Source organism: Thermobia domestica, chromosome 3 (assembly GCF_964235325.1).
Source record: "Thermobia domestica chromosome 3, izTheDome1.hap1.1, whole genome shotgun sequence".
Lineage (NCBI taxonomy): Eukaryota > Metazoa > Arthropoda > Insecta > Zygentoma > Lepismatidae > Thermobia > Thermobia domestica.
Genome location: NC_137456.1, coordinates 259,239,749 through 259,257,089, shown reverse-complemented (window position 1 = coordinate 259,257,089; position 17,341 = coordinate 259,239,749). Strand labels below are relative to the sequence as shown.

At 37.5% G+C, this 17,341-nt stretch overlaps 1 protein-coding gene across 3 annotated transcripts in view; it reads right to left on the bottom strand.

Annotated features, from left to right (window-relative positions):
• The window catches only part of LOC145681030 (transforming growth factor-beta-induced protein ig-h3-like), a 125,372-nt gene that overhangs the window by 93,885 nt on the left and 14,146 nt on the right, over positions 1-17,341 (bottom strand). For 2 of the 3 annotated variants that reach the window (XM_081752336.1, XM_081752338.1), the window contains exon 2: positions 4,173-4,262. In XM_081752336.1, coding sequence (XP_081608462.1) covers positions 4,173-4,262 — 90 coding nt within the window. The remainder of the gene's footprint in view (positions 1-4,172; positions 4,263-17,341) is intronic. The other variant, XM_081752337.1, reaches the window with a different exon arrangement.

Genomic DNA, 17,341 nt, shown 5'->3' with positions numbered 1-17,341 from the left:
CGCTCTACGATATGTGGAACTGGGTCAGGCTAAACCTTTCTCGCGCACCTGTCATTAGCAGACAAATGTCAAAGAAATTACAAATGTGTAAATTACTCAGAAACTATGGATTTGTGCGACCTCCGGTTCATATTGGTGAAAATGTTCCAAAGCAATTCTAAAATATCTCTTTGCAAGGAATGCATCAAATTACCAGTCACCCTATATATATATATATATATATATATATATATATATATATATAGGGTGTTAATGAACTATACCGACAAATTTTAAGAGGTGAACCCTCACATCAAAATAAGAGAAAATATACATATAGCCTATGGCGAAAAGTGCATAGTTTCAAAGCTAGGGCTGTCCAAAATCGCAAAAAAGCCAAATTTCAAGAGGCCCTATCTCGAATTCCAGAGACTGTGGATGGTGGCTCTTATCAGCATAAAGGAAGTCACGCATACGCAATCCAAAAATACATATTTCATTAATGTTCAATGGGTGTACAGTTTATTTGCTGCAGGGTGAAATTACGAGACATGGCATCAACTGAATTTTGAGATATGCTCTGATTTTATGGTTGGTCTAAAGTAGGCAAACGATAAGCCTTGATAGCAGTGAACATGGAATCCTTTGGCGCTATGACGGAAGTGTTAAGGATCTTCAGCAGCACGGTTTCTCGTACTCGGGAAAACGCATGGTAGGATTTTTTCTTTCACGCTTAAAAGTGAAGAAATCGTGAAATATACAGTGACGAAATACATATTAGCACACATTATTCCGAACACAAAGAAACATGGAGCTGCCGGTTCCTAACACTTCCGCCTTCCCTCCGAAGCATTGGATGTTCATTGTTGTCAAGGCTTACCTCCTGCCTACTTTGGACCCTCCTTGAAATCAGGGTATATCTGAAAACTCTATTGAAAACATATCTGAGGATTACACCCTGTACGGAATACACTCTACATGTATTGACAATTGATGAAATATGCATTTTTGGGTTGTGTATGCGTGGTTTCCTTAACGCTGATAAGAACCTCCATCTACAGTTTCTGGGATTTGAATTAGGGCCTGTTGAAATTAAGCTTTTTTGTGATTTTGGACAGCCCTAGCTCTGAAACTATGCACATTTCACCATGGGTCCATATGAACTTTTTCTCTTATTTTGATGTGAGGAATCACCTCTTACAGTTTGTCGGTATAGTTCATTAACACCCTGTATATATATTAGGGTAATAACTTTTTAATTTTTTTTTCAAAAATTATTTCCTGTAGGACGAATGAATGAACTTTTTGCTTATTCATGACTAAAATTACTTTTATTCCATTGAAATATTGAAAAAGGTCACGCACAAACCACTTTGAAATGTTATGTAGGCCATTTTAGCATTTTATATAATTGCATTAACAATGTTTATATGTTAACTTGTACCGACCGACTTATTATTATTGATTACAAAGTGACCCTTTCTGGTATCAATCTGGCGATGGAGGGAATTTAATAGATACTAAAAGTGGAGGTTACATGGAGAAATATCCAGAGTTTATTATAAAGAGATCCTTGTATTATTTGGTGAGCTACATTGGACTCTCTCGCTAATTATAACTGCGCATATAATATTTTATTAGTGTCTGCCTCTTTTATTTTGTGTAATTTTATTTCCTTGTATGTAAATAAAATATGTGAAAACTCAATAACAGTTCCTTTAATTTGTTACGTATGTAATTTTACGCTAAGGCCTTTTCTATTTCGGTTGCTGAGTAGAAGACAATATGTCGCTCAAGAAGAGCTCTTCTAACACGGAGAAGAACAAGGAAACCTGGAAAAAGAACTGGCCAGTTTCAAGCGCCATCAGCAAGAGTCAAACGCGGCAATTTATGAAGCATCCTTCAGTGAATGGAATCCCATGCCCCTGAAAAACCGCGTTATTGAACTTTTCAAATTTCTTGAATCCACTACCAAAGAACGGAGAGAGAGAGGATCGGTATAATTGCGGTGGACCTTAAAGCCCTATGGAGCAAAACATTGAACTTCCCGCATGTATCTGATCAAGTCCTTTGTGCAAAATTAGCAAACCTTATGAAAGAATATGAGCGCTGCAGAAAGAAACAAAACTTTAATTCATTGAATGAACTGTTTGACATGACCAAGGTACAAGGCGAATGGATGTACAAAGAGTATAACTACTTCTACAAACTGCAAATTGAAAACAAGGGCCAGGTTGGTTATTCCACTGGCAAACTTTCTATTGCAAAGACCATACACCCATCCAAGCGAAGGAAGGCAATGGAAGTGACTGTGTCGACATTTACCAACTCAGCACCACCTAATTATTCTGCAAGTAACACGGACTCATCGAACAACAGCAAAGACAGTCCTTGGGAGGATGAGAATGCAGCATCAACGAGCACAAGGAAGCGTAACACAACAGGTATTGAAAGACATCTTGCTACAAACTCCAAGCTGTCGTCCCAAATAGCAGAAAAGGTGTGCAACCAGCTTTCTGATGAGGACAGTGAAATTCTAACCTCATGTCAGTCAGCAATCCACAAGGCTATCTACACGAGAGCTGCTCATGTAAAGAAGCACTTATTGAGTACGCTTCATTTGGAGAAGTGGAGGATACACTTCGACGGCAAATGCATTGATGGCTTTGAATATCTGGCAGTGGTCCTCAAGAACGAAGCAAAATAAATTAAGTTGACTGCGCTCAAATTGAAAGATGGAAAACTTCAAACAATTGCAGAAGGACTCCAGGTTGTGTTAGAGGAGTTCAACCTGTGGGAATCATTGTTATGATTGTTGCCCAAACAACAAACTTGAATACCGGCAAGAAGACAGGTGTTGTTCGGCTATAACAAATGTTCGAAAGTAAAGGTCACCCCAAACCCAAGTTCATCAGTTGCCAGCACCATAGGCAGGATCGCGTTTTTCGCGTTGTCATGGACGATAAGCTATATGGGTCGACTAAAACACCAAACATCAAGTACTTCTTTGAACAGGGTTTGATGAGCAAATATGATAAATTGAAAGTCTTCAGCAATGGTAAAACTAAGATAAAGGAAAAAGGCAGCTGGAGAGACATGGAGTTTCTCTACCACCTCAATCGTGTCTTCCATCGCTTCACTGAGAGGAATGAGGCCCCCTTAATGAAGTTTCAATAGATCCCAAACATTAGCAATGCAAGCCGAAACTCTCCTGCCATTCTAGCCCTTCTTGCATTTATTCTGATGCCTGAAACCCGGAACAGGCTGCGTAAAATCTGTACATTCATTTCTACTCATGGGCTGACCAATCGGTTCAGCAGTCAATTCTTTCACGCTGAAGATTTTGATGAACTATCTTCAGCTCTGAGTGACTACTCAACAGGTCTCAAATGCTTGAAAACAGATGAATCTCCAATTAATATTGCCCGAAGCAACCAGTGCTGTGAGCGTGCGATCAAAGTTATGCAAGACTTGTACGACTTCTGCCGCAAAAAGGACAACCTCCCGCTGAGATTCAACCTGTCCAATGACACTATAGTGAATAATTGACTTCCTTGTATGTTTGGTGACCCTATTTAATGTTCTATATACATGATTCTAAAGCTTATGTTCAATTTTGTATCTGCCTATATTTACTTTAAAACGGGCAAAAAAGCTGATAATTAAAATTTTTAAAATCATTTTGTGCGTGAGGTTTTTGTATCATACTACCCTGAAAGTGCGATTTTATCAAATCTTGAACGAAAGCTCGTCAAATTATCATACAGGAAAACGAGATGTATAAAAATCATCACCCTAATATATATATATATATATATATATATATATATAAATATTATACATAAAAGTAGCCGATTTTTTAAGAATTCTTAAGGGACGGTGTAAGGTTTACGTTTGAAAGTTATTTAAAATCGAAAAACTATTACATATTTTAATTCTGAACTAGCACTAATCAATTGCGAATTATTCAAGCAATAATTCCACAGTATAGGCCGATTGAAAAAAAAAATAACCTCATTCTACGGCTTCACAATTAAATTGAATAGAAATAAATTACTTATTACTATATGCCAAAATTTTCAAAATATTTGGATTTTCAATATTTTTTGAAACAAACTAATATCACTTCTTAAAGATTTTTGAAAATTTGAGTGCAATCTGTAAAATACTAGAATTATCCTGAGATTACCTACGTGTTCTTACCACAGGAAGACTTTCCCATCCACGGTCTGAAATACCGAAGACCCAACTTGGGAACACTTTCTTCCACACAAACGTTAGGACTGAAATTAAGAAGAAATACAACTTTATTTTAATTTTCTTGGTTTTGCAAGAGTTATTCGGAAATATTAAAAAAAATTAACTAGAACTACAAAATGAAACATGAAAAAATAAGAAATAATGTTTAATATGTCAAAGTGAACCTAGATATACAAGATCGGTCTAGAATAAAATTGAACTTGCTAAATATAATGGTACTTAGCCACAATTCGTGGAATTTATTCATATTTACCTTCTTTAAAGAAGTTCCCTGCGCGATTAATGCATCATTTCTAGCGCGTCTTTCATTGCTCGAACACATTTTTTGAATAGCTTGGAGACATGATCGTCGTCAGGATTTTTTCAGGGAGGGACAAAGTCAGGTCATTTCCATTTCGAATACTTCTATGTTTTTAGACCATTAAAGAGGCTAAACAGGTCATTTGAAACCTCGATTATCGTTGTATATAAGTAATATATACAGGATGTTTCAAAACAACACCGACAACGTTTGGGAGATGATTCCTAAGGCAAAAAGTATAGACCAACCTGGGTGTAGAAATCCGTCATTCGGAGTTATAGACTGCCGAAAACATGAAAAAATGAAATTTAAAGGTCTATCGCTCCAATACTATGGGATATACAGTAGTCGGGTCAAAACTTTATTTAGGAACTAGTATGTGACCTATCTAAATATGTTTCAGAATCCTGCAGTTCTTCCGCAATAATTTTTATAGAGGTAGTTGGTAAGTACTTCAAATTGTATGCCCGTTGCCAAACTGCCTCCATAAAAAATGTTGTGTGAGTACGGCAGGATTCTGAAACATATATTTTTGGACAGCGCACATAGTTTCTCAGTGAAGTCTTGGCCGGATTACGGTCGGTCCCATAGTATTGGTGCTATGGACCTTTAAACTTCATTTTTTCATATTTTCGGCAGCCTATAACTCCGAAATGACGGATTTCTGCACCCAGATTGATCTATACTTTTTGTCTTATCTTAGTGTCAGGAATCACCTCCCAAACGTTGTCGGTGTTGTTTTGAGACACCCTGTATATACGGCCGAGAACAGATTTATTTCTTACGAATTAATATTTTGTGTTATTAAATAAGTACAATATATTAAATTATCAATGCTTTTATACGAGGCGTATCCGAAAAAAAATACTAAAACAAATTTGTTTAAGCCAAATTTATTTTTACATGAAAGAGCACACAATTTCGACAGTTCCCACCGATATTCAAGCACTTGTTACAGGGAATAACCAACTTGTCCAAACCTTCTTCAACGAAACATTCCACCAGTGTCCAGCTAATACGTACCGTTTCGTTTCAACACTACTGCAGCGCTAGAGTCGGCATTCCACACATGGATACTAATTTAACTGGTTCATTGCCTCTCTACTAACGCCAGTACGGGTGAGTTGTCGAGAGTGCACTGTGTCCTATGATCCTTTACAATATTTGAAACACTTGTTGAACCCGCTGACTGAGAGATTCGTTCTGTTATCCGTTTTTTTAATGCAAGGAACGTTACGCCGGCCAAAATCTATTGTCAAATTGTAGAGATTTACGGTGAAAATGCGATGAGCGAGAGAATAGTTTGAAAATGGGTGAGGCACTTCAATGAAGGATGGACAAATGCCCACGATGAACCACGAAATGGAGATATGATTGTCTTCACTGGCGAGATGTTTCTTTGACGAAGGTTTGGACAAGTTGGTCACCTGCACTGACAAATGTTTGAACATTGGTGAAAATTATGTTGAAAAATAGTTTAAAGTGTGCTCTTTCATGTAAAAGTAAATTTGGCTTGAACAAACTTGATTTAGTATTTTTTTTTTTTTTCGAAACGATACTTACTTTCCGTGTACGCCTTGTATAATCTGAAATAAAAAATACAAGGTGTGTCAGAAAAATAATGAGACTGGAAACACTGTTCATCAATCGACAATGCTTCTGCCTCCACATTCACATGGGAATTAAGTTAACCCTTAGTACAAGTTTGTAATTGCTGCAATTGCTACACAATTGTCGAGGGCATTTAGGGTTAAGTTGTGTATGTGAAATGTGAAACGAAAATGGACCGGCAAAAATTTGAGCATGTTGTGCCATCAAATTTTGTGTAAAGCTTGGCGATCCGCTACTGTAATATTTATATATATATATATATATATATATATATATATATATATATATATATATATATATATATATATATATATATATATAAACAAAGGGCTTATAGAGTACATTCTCTATCTAGGTGAATAAGAGGTCATATGGCACAAGTACTTTTAAGGAGGCCGAAAACAAGTGGAAAACGAACCTCGTGAGGGAAGATCTTCAACCTCAGAAACGGATGGCAATGTGGAAAGAGTGAAGTCTCTACTGAGGTCAGATCGTCGAGGGATCATCCATAAGGAATGTCTCATCAGGACAAACTGTCAATCAAACATTTTATTGGGATGTCCTTGAAAGACTCAGGAAACAGATGGCACGTATGGAATTACTCATTGTATGCACTTGGATGCTGCACTGTGTCGCACTGCTGTCTTTATCAATGAATTTTTTTTGGAGAAAAAAACATTTAAGTGATTCCTCAGACCTCTACTGGCCGGATCTTTGTTTGGCCAAGGCTTCTGCTGGATCTCAAAAACCGTTTCAAAGGGCGCCATTTTGGTACTTTGGATAATATGCTGAAGAGGTAAGCGACAAGCTAAAAAGGTATTCCAGCAAAAGCCTTCCTGGTTCTGCTAGGAAGAATGGAAACAACGCATCCATCACTATGTAGCTCCCTAAGGGTAGAAACATACCGAAGAGACCTCGCAATCGAGGTCAAGGTTTAAGTCGTGGTCGCACCCTCGATACTGGCACAAACACATGGATTCAAATGGGTAAGCGCATGCTGAAGATGTAAGCTACATCGCGACCTAGAGGTCGACTGCTCGGATGAATTAGTGATCGCGATGATAAACAACCAAGTTTATTTTTGCATCGATGTTCAGTGGAAGCATCGCTGTGGCTCGTGTTCTCATTGAATCTTCCTGAAGCGCTGCACGGAATAAAGTCTTTATTTGTTTAGAATTTCGTCTGCAGAGGATTGTGTGTGTCTATGCTCGAGAGGTTTTGCTGCACTATTAAATTTGGTTATAAAAGACATACTAATAGAACTAGTGAGGAATGTTCCAGCAATAAGAAACACAAACAACATCAGCAATTGAAATCGGAATGTCAGATAAGTTATTCATGTTTATTTGGGAATTATACTGTAGCTTATTATTATGTAAGGCAAAGGCGGTTACAGGGAAGTAGCTTTCGGGCTGAAGTCCGTAACTTGTGGAATTACTAAAGAAGAAAGAAGCTACTGATGATATGCTTAAAAACTCCACCCTCAATTCCGAGATTAATAAAAACGGGTTCTTCCTAAATTCGTTACTAATATAAGGTAAAGAAATACCTCTAAAGAAGGCCCGTATCCATAGGGGGGAAACGTCGAATAATGGATTTGCAGTGACGAAACTTCATTTGCTGAAGTTAATACCCCCTCCACCTCGAAACCTGAAGACACACCTGTTTTTTTTTTAATTCTATTGGGAAATGATTTCTCGCCTGAATGCTGAAAGAGGGCATTTCTTCACAGAAAATCGGAAAAATATAAAAGTCTTTAATTTATTGAAAGAGATGTACAAGAGATGAGATTCAAATATTTTTGCGAAACAACTGACGAGACTTGAGCATTTTTCATGTCTCGTCTTGCGTCCATCTCTATTTATAAACTGTTTGGTCCTTTCAATTTCAAAGTGTCGTTTTGCAGTGATTTTTATGTAATAATTTTACCAGATACGCAATAATTTACCGAGCAAAGTAACTGAAGTGGTAGAGGGTTGGCATCGCATTCGGGAGGTCGCGGGTTAGACTCCCGCTGCCGACCATCCTGACTGGGGTTTTCCACGGTTTTCCTCAGTCCTACCAGGCAAATGCCGGGATGGTACCTACTAAACAGGCCCTGGCCGATACCTTCCCCAAAATCCTTTCCATTATTGTTGTTAGATATCCAGTGTAAAATGGCCTCTGAGCTGTATCTCATCATCATAGGTATTCTGCCTTTATTGGCAGGTCACTTGCCGCAGCTGAGAAGCTTCCATGCTCCACGGTCCTCCGCTAACCTTTTCGTCTTCGCGTATGATCTTTCTGTTTTAATATCATCCATTAATTGTAGTCTCCTTCGCCCCCTCCCTCTCTTTCCCGCCACCATACCCTCTAGGACGTCCCTCATGATGCAATCTCTTCTTAGGCAATGTCCCAACCAGTTTCTCTTCCTCTTCCTAATAATATCTAAAAGTGTTCTTTTCTCACCCACCATTTCTAACACACTCTCATTCGTTTTCCGCTCTACCCAACTAACTCTTTCCATTCTTCTCCACACCCACATTTCGAAGGCTTCCAGTCGATTTTCGTCACCCTTACGCAATGTCCACGTTTCCGCCCCATACAGCACAACACTCCACACGAATCATTTTATGAGTCTTTTTCTCAACTCTTTGTTCAAGGTCCCACAAAACAGACTTTTCTTTCTTTTAAAGGCTTCTTTCGCCATTCCTATCCTTGCTTTTATTTCACGTTCGCATTTCATGTCATTACTAAGAACACTACCCAGGTATCGAAAACTATTCACTTGTTCTATTTTCTCCCCTCCTACTTTTATATTTGACACAGACCCCTTTGTTCCAATCACCATGGCTTTTGTCTTCCTAACATTTATTTTCATCCCATATTCTTCAAAGCCCCTTCTCATTTTTCTAACATTTTATTGATTTTCTTTTCAGATTCTGCAACAAGGGCCATATCGTCTGCAAATCTTATGCATCTAATCATTCTACCTTCTACCGAAATGCCATCATCATCATGTAGGCTCTTTTTCACTATCTCTTCTAGATAGACATTAAATAGTGTTGGCGAGAGGCAGCATCCTTGTCGAACTCCCCTTCCAATTGCACTCTCTTCCGTCAGTTCTTCCCCTATCCTAACACTTACTTGTTGGTTCATGTATAAGTTTCTTATGAGTCTTCTATCTTTCCATTCCAACCCTATCTTTGTTAGAACTCCCAACAACAATTCCCAATTCACGCGGTCAAAAGCCTTTTCTAGATCAATAAATACAACATACACCTCTTTCCCTTTTTCTATAAATCTTTCACCGATCACCCTTAATAATCCAATAGCATCTCTTGTGCCCTTGCCTCTTCTGAACCCGAACTGCTCTTCCTCAACATCTTTATTTGTTCTTCCATATAACCTTCTGTTCAGTATTCGGAGCAGAATTTTAGCTGCATGAGATATGAGACTAATAGTTCTACAATCCTCACATCTCTTTGGGTTCGATTTCTTAGCCATCGGTATCATGATCGTTTTCAGAAAGTCTCTTGGCCATTCTCCTGTTTCATATATTTCATTGCATAGTCGCCACAATTCTTTCTTTCCCTTGTCTCCTATATTTTTAATGAATTCAATTGGTATGTTATCTATTCCTGTTGCCTTTCCATTCCTAATCTCGGATATAGCCTTTTCAAACTCATCCCGAAGAATACTAAATCCTTTATCATCCTCGCCTACTTCATTTTCCACTTCAACATTTAGGCTACACGGTCTATCCCTACTCTCATATAAGTCTTCAACGTATTCTTTCCACCTTCCTATGACCTCATTTCTCTCGCTGACTACCTTCCCATTCTTATTTTCTATTGCCATCATGATACTCCCTTGTTTCCTCCGAAATTCCATAGATTTCACCTCCTTGTACATTTCCTCATATTTCCCAACTCTTTCTAATTCTTCTATGTCCTCGCATTTTCTTTTGTAAAACTCTTCCCTCGCTTTGTCTGTTTCTCTTCGTAATTCATTATTTAACTTTCTGTACATCTTTTTGCCCTCTTCTGTATCAACCTGTTTCCACATTTTCCTCTCCCTCATTTTCTGCAACATCTGCTCTGTAACCCATGGTTTCTTAGCAGTTTTGTGTTCGCGGTAACCTACTGCTTCTTCTGCAGCCTGCTGTAAGCAACGTTTAATATGTTCCCACCGTGCGTTACTACTTGCGCCTATCCTTTCCTCGTTTGAACATTTTTCTTCGAATTTTTCAGCGAAAAGATTTCTTATTTCCTCGTTTTTCAACTTTTCAGTATTCAACACTTTGTTACCTACTTTTCTTCTGCCTACATTTTTCAGTTGAATATCTACTTCGGCCAGCACAAGATTATGATCAGAAAAAATATCAGCCCCGGGAAGGGTCTTCGCGTTCTTTAAGCTATTCCGATACCTGTCCTGAATCATAACATAGTCTATCTGATATCTTCCGCCGTCTATTGGTGATTTCCATGTATATCTTCTTCTCTTGTGCTGATTGAACCAAGTGTTCCCGATTACTAGTGAATTCTGTCTACAGAAATTCACCAGTCCCTCTCCCCTTTCATTTCTTTCGCCTAAACCATATTTGCCTACGATACTACCTTCCTGTTTTTCTCCCACAACTGCATTGAAATCTCCCATTAGAATTATGCATGCACCCTTCTTCTCCCTATCTATAATTTCTTCTATTTTCTCATAATTTTCCTCTACTTCTTCATTTGCATGCGAAGTCATCGGTGCATATGTCTGTATCACCACTAGATCCTTCGTTTTCCCTTTAAGTCTTAACATCATAACTCTATCATCAATAAATTCTACTTTCACTACCTTCTCCTTTAAGCGCTTTCCAAGAATTATTCCTATGCCATTATGACCGCCCTTTTCATTACCTGAGTAAAACATTCTATATCCTTCGCTGTTCAATACCCCATTACCTTCCCATCTAACTTCACAAACTCCTACCAAATCTAAATTATTTTGTTTCATTTCTTCTTTAAGATTTTCTAATTTTCCTCCCTGTAACATAGTACGTACGTTCCATGTCCCTAAATCTTTTGCTTTTCCTTGTCTTTCTTTCTCTGTTTGTCTTCCCCTTATTATTACTTTCTCGTCCAATAGTCCTTCCCAAGCCATCCCCCTCCCGGAGATCCGAATGGGGGGATATTTTACCTCCGGAACTACATTTTGACCTGCGAAAGACCATTGTTCATATGTTCTCTTTTCGCTGCTAGCAAACTAGGGAAAATAGAGTGGTGGTTTCCCGTTGCCTTCCACCCCGCAGTATCCCAGCCGTTAAAGTCACTCTGACCACGCCTGGGACTAATGTCCAAGTTGCCGTACCAATCACTATGATTTCCGCCAACTTGGCTACTGGAGAACTGCTGCCTTCTTCCAGAACACTCTTCGTCTGGCTACTCCATTTAGACCAATTCGGTAGGGGTGGCCCTTCTGGTAGTGAACTACCACCGACACAGCTCTAAATTTCACTGTAGCACGCAATCCTCCCCACCCGACACATAAGTGTCTTCGTAAAGGTGGTGTTTATCGGGGAGGTGTATCTGGTGATTGTTAAATAAAAATAAATAAAATAAAATAAAATAAAATAAAATAAAATAAAATAAAGTGTCACAGTAATATTTCTCCTCAATCTGAGATCTCATTACTTTCCTAACACACGTTGTATGTATTTCATTATGAGAGCTAAACAATTAGTTATGTACACTCATGTCCAAAATGATTGTCGCATATCTATAACTGTCTTCTTGTAAGAATATAATTTGACAATGATTTTGCAGGGTATTTTTAATACCGATACTACGTCTATAATCGGGAAATGTATATTTGTGGTAAATTTCATAGGAAAAGAATTATAAATACGAAAATTAAAATGAGTAAAATAAAATGTTGCTGAATGGACAAGAAAAAATTATTTTCGTTTTATTGTTCTTATTTACTGCTCTTTTGTCATGAAATTTACCACATACATGTCTTTGCCGATTATACACATACTAACATTATAAGAAATACCGGGCGAATTCGTTATCAAATTATATTCCTACAACAATATATTTATAGACATGGGACAATAATTTTGGGAATGAGTGTACCTTCTTCACTTTTCCTCCCTCACTGTTTTGAACGCTAGCTGAAGGGGGTTAGGCTGCTAAGAAAATTTATGAATGACTTCATCCAGTAAAATATCTTTCCTGTGTTTACTCGTTTACGATGAACGATCAGGAGACATAGGCCATTCAATCATTCATTACCTATACGTATTTGATCGGAACTAAGATTTTATACAACAGAGAGTGGCAAATGGTCATTCTAGGTGCACATCGCAACAAGAAGTGTTAATCCGATTAAAATTGCGGAATACACTACTGGGTATAATTTGGAAGAATGGTCCAGTTAATTAATGATTATGCTAATGATTTATGGTGGTTTGGATTCCACGTTCATATAGCCTTGATGCTGAACCATTACCACTAACAACAATCTCAAGTTTCCAATCTTAAGATTTTTAGCACTGTTCGAACGATAATAGGGTGTATGCTATTATATCACTTTCTACATTGTTAGGATCGCTCTCAGTAGCGTCAAATCAGATTTCGCTTAGTAGCGCAAGATTCTCCACCGACAGAAGTGTTTCACACAGTGACGACGCCAGCTGTAAGTTCCTAGGGGGGCAAAGGAGGGGCAGATACATTTTCGGGGGGGCGGCTATTTTCCCCACCAAAAATGACATTTATTATGTTTGACTTACTTTACATTGTGTATTTCGTTGTTGTTTTTATATTACGAATATATGATAAACTTATTTCAAGTAAAATTTGTAACTAACAAATAAGTAGCGTTTGCACATGAAATATTTTTCAATGCAACTTTTGACACCTAAATTGAATTACTTTCGCGTTTGCTACAAGTAACAAATTCGTCTAGTACTATATGCTATATATATATATATATATATATATATATATATATATATATATATATATATAAATTTACGAGGGGCTGCTGAAAATCTCCAACCCAGAAGGGGTGTAGGTACTAGGTAGAAAGATGAAACTGTGGTTTTGAAAAAGATGTTTTCAACAAATTTTCATATTAATAATGAAATTTTTATTGCTTTCTCAGGCCTCTGAAGTGATTATGTGTGCCCAAACAGCGAATTTCACGAACATCCAGATCACAACTATTATAAGATTTTTGTTCCACCAAAGATAGTCACCAAAGTAAATTAATGAAAAAATCAGTGAAACACTACGGGACTCTCCTCCATTATATACAGTGGTGAAGAAGTGATGGCTTAGTTCAAACGTGGCGGTTTCTCAACAAATTATGCTTTACATCCAGGATGACTTTACATCCAGTGACTGTTCCCGAAATCATGGATGCAATTTGTAACATTATTCTTGAAAATTGCAGCATTTCAGCCAGTGGTAGATACAACCTGGGGCCGGGGTTCCTACGCCACCCCAGTTTTTGACTGTCAAAAAGAATTTAAGCTATTATTTATACACTTTTTAAAGTGTATAGTAAACTCACGATATACTTATTATAGTCTGAGGTTTGGCTGCAATCCCCTTCCCCAGTTTTTACCGTCTCAGTAAAACTTGTGTCAGAGATTGTGGGCATTTCTTTGGAACGCGTCGGTAGTATAATTCAGAATGGCTTGGGTATGCGCAAGTTCTTGACACAATGGGTTCCCAAAAAAATCTGTCAGGAGAATTAAAAAGTGATGGCATTAAGAGAAGTCTTCTTCCAATTTGAATGTAATGCTGATCATTTCGCTCACGAATAGCAACCATGAACGAAATATGGTTGTACCACTATGATCCTGAAAAGAAACAACAGCCAATGGAGTAGTAGCACTCATTTCTCCCTCGCCCCAAGAAACACAGAAGTAGGTTGAAAAACTGTTTGCAACATTCTTCTGGAATAAGTATGGAGTCGTACGTACTCATAGACTACCTCCGCAACGGTCAGATATTTAATTCAGAATCTCTACATTACTCACAAAACTGAAAGAAAAATTCAAAGTTCAACACCGCGGAAAATGAAAAGAAAGGAATTGTGTTCCTTTAAGAGAATACACCTGTCCATCGAACCCCTGCGAACACAATTAGCATTTTATAATCTAGGATTTCAATGTCTAGAACTCATCCTTATTCCCCAGATTTAGCTCCGTCTAACTATTGCCTGTATTTATTTCCCAAACTTAGATCTGATTGAACTTTAGATCTGATAAGGGTAGTGTTACGAACAGTGGTGCGAGGAAGTTCCAGATTTTTTTTAACTTCTGCAAAACTGGAGCACTGTACAAGGTAGTATATTGACTCTCGGGGAAAGTGTAGAAGAAGTAAAACTTCACCATTCCACGTGCACTCCTGGGTTGGGCTACGAATTTTTCAGCAGCTCCACGTACATTTCTAGTCAATATGGTAGACGTCATGTCAGTACTTTGAAACAAAATAAGTAAGGGAGCATTAGTGCATATCAATTACTAACTAAAGATCAACACTTAGACAATACGTTTTATTGGGAGCTAAACAAATAATCGAGTTAATTCCATACATTTATTATTATTATTATTTGCAGGAAGGGAAAACAACTTTTTTCCTTCAAAAAATTAAGCCCTGGTAGTCGCAAATTAAGCTGTTATAAGCCCATCCTCTAAATATTGAACGCCGAGAATAATGTTTCAGGAAATAGAAGTATAAAACCTTTAAATAAAACAAAATAGGAAACCAAAAACTTCAAAACTGGATAAATATAAACAAGTTATGCAGTTGGTTTTACCTTTCTTTTGTTTCTAATCGAAGTTGATCCAATGAGAAGAAAACAAGTCGACCAAATCACTATTGTTCGCTAGGCACAGTAATTAAAATTCATAAGAAAGAACTGTAACTAAAATTTACCGGAAAAGGCGCTAAATTAGAAAACAGAAATATACGTGAATACCCAGACGCTCAAAGAAGAAAGCTTGAGGACTAATCTGCCACATAGTAAATGCATGGAAAGTAGACTACAATTTGACAATGAGATTGGTTATGATACTGATATAAAATACTATATGTAGAATGTTTTATGATTGTAGGAGTCTGGGGGGGGGCAGTCTGGATGGCAGTCAGGGGGACAGGAGTAGCCACCAGGGGGGCGCTCGCCCCCCTTGCCCCCCCTTTGGCGTCGTCACTGGTTTCACATCTTTTATTAGTATACAATCAATTAAAATATATGTATTTTTCAAATTCAGGGGGGGGGAATTGCCTTCTTGCCCTCTCTAAATGACGTCTCTGATCACACTAGGATTATATCACTGTCCATGGGAAGAAGATTTCTTTCATTGACATTATCCATAACGGCAACCAATAGAGTTGTACAAATTCTGATTTGGATATCGAAAATCTATATAAGTAAAATATGGAAACGATATTTTATACTCGATCGATTTATCGAAATATAAAGAAGTATCAAAAATATCGGAAATTGAAATATCAAAATACCGAAAACTATCGGAAAATTGATTTAGAGTTTAGCATCCCGTTCAGCTTCGAAGCTCTGTAGACGTGGGCCTACAGCTTGTAGTGGAATCTAAACTATATGAGTTTCCACCGATAATTAAACCCTGGTCTCCCGAAATTAAGGCGCATACACAAAAAATATTAACTGCGAAAAATATCAGCTATTCAAATCAAAATATCGAAAAATCTGAAGATTCGAAATATTAAATATGAAAATATATATATAAAAAAAAAACGGATACAGAAAATATAGCTTTTTAATTGGAGAAGGAAAACGGTGAAACGAGGAATGCAAACTCATTCTCCTCATCTGGAACAAAGAAATTCACAGGAATGGGAACAATCAACCTTTGTCCCAATTCACAAGAAAGGCGTCAAAATGGATTGCAATAATTATCGAGGCATCTGTCTTTTGTCAAAATTCCATAAAATCCTTTCAAATTTATTGTTAGCAAGATTGACTCCATATGCAGATTAAATTATTGGAGATTATCGGTGCGGATTTAACGGAAATCAATCAACTATCGACCAGATATTTACTATTCGTCAAATACTCGAAAAGAAACGGGAATACAGTACTCCGGTACATCAATTATTTATTGATTTCAGAAAGGCATACGACTATTAGGAGGGAAACATTGTACAACATTCTTATAGAATTTGGAATACCGAAAAAGCTATTCAGAATAATTGAAATGGGAATTTAAATAAATCCCAAGGTAAAATTCGAATAGCAAAATTTTGTCCACGAGTTTTCACGTCCAGAATGACCTGAAACAGGGAGATGCTTGTCGCCATTATTACTCAGTTCTGTTCTAGAATACGTTATAAGGAAAATCAAAGATAGCAACCAAAACATAGAGCAGAATGGCACTCACCAGGTTATGGCTTATGCTGATGATGTAAATCTGATATGTGGACAACAGAAAGAAATACAGAGATTTTATTTAACGCCAGTAGTTACGTGGGTTTAGAAGTAAATGCAGAAAAAAAATAGACATGTAAGTTCGCTGTGACCGTAATGCTGTAAATTATTGATACGTTAAAATTTATATTTTCTTATTCCTTTGAAAATGAAATGAAATCATTGTTTCACGTCCCACAGTTATGCCGGTTAGGCTAAAGCAGGCGGTGATGATGAGTAATGAATGAAATGGTGGAATGAAGTAAGTGGGAGGAAACGAGAAAATTCCGAGAAAACGTACGCATACGGTGTTTGTCCACCACAAAGTTCAATTGGCGCGAGCTGGAATCGAACAAAGGACCCTATGCACCAGAGGAGAATGTTCTACCACTGAGCTACCGCGGCCCCTCTTATTTCTTTGACTAGCATACAATTTTCAAATCTCGTTTGAGTGCTCCTATATGAGTAACAATTACATCTTGTGTGTCAGAAAATAGGTAATACCCATTGAATGTTTCCTGTGCAAAAATCGTACATTTTTTTCCTGAGGATTTGGTCTTCTGTTGTTCTTTGCAATTTCACTTGACTTACTTCATGCTTTGTTGTGCCCTCTACTTCTTTGCAGCTGTAAAATGTGGAATTTCTTAAATTTCCATACTAAGTTTAGGGAGTAATATTCACGTACGGAGTGAATAATTAGGGTTTTACTAAGAAACAAAACTAAAGAGGAGAAAGTGCTGAGAATATGGTATTTGTAGCAATGGT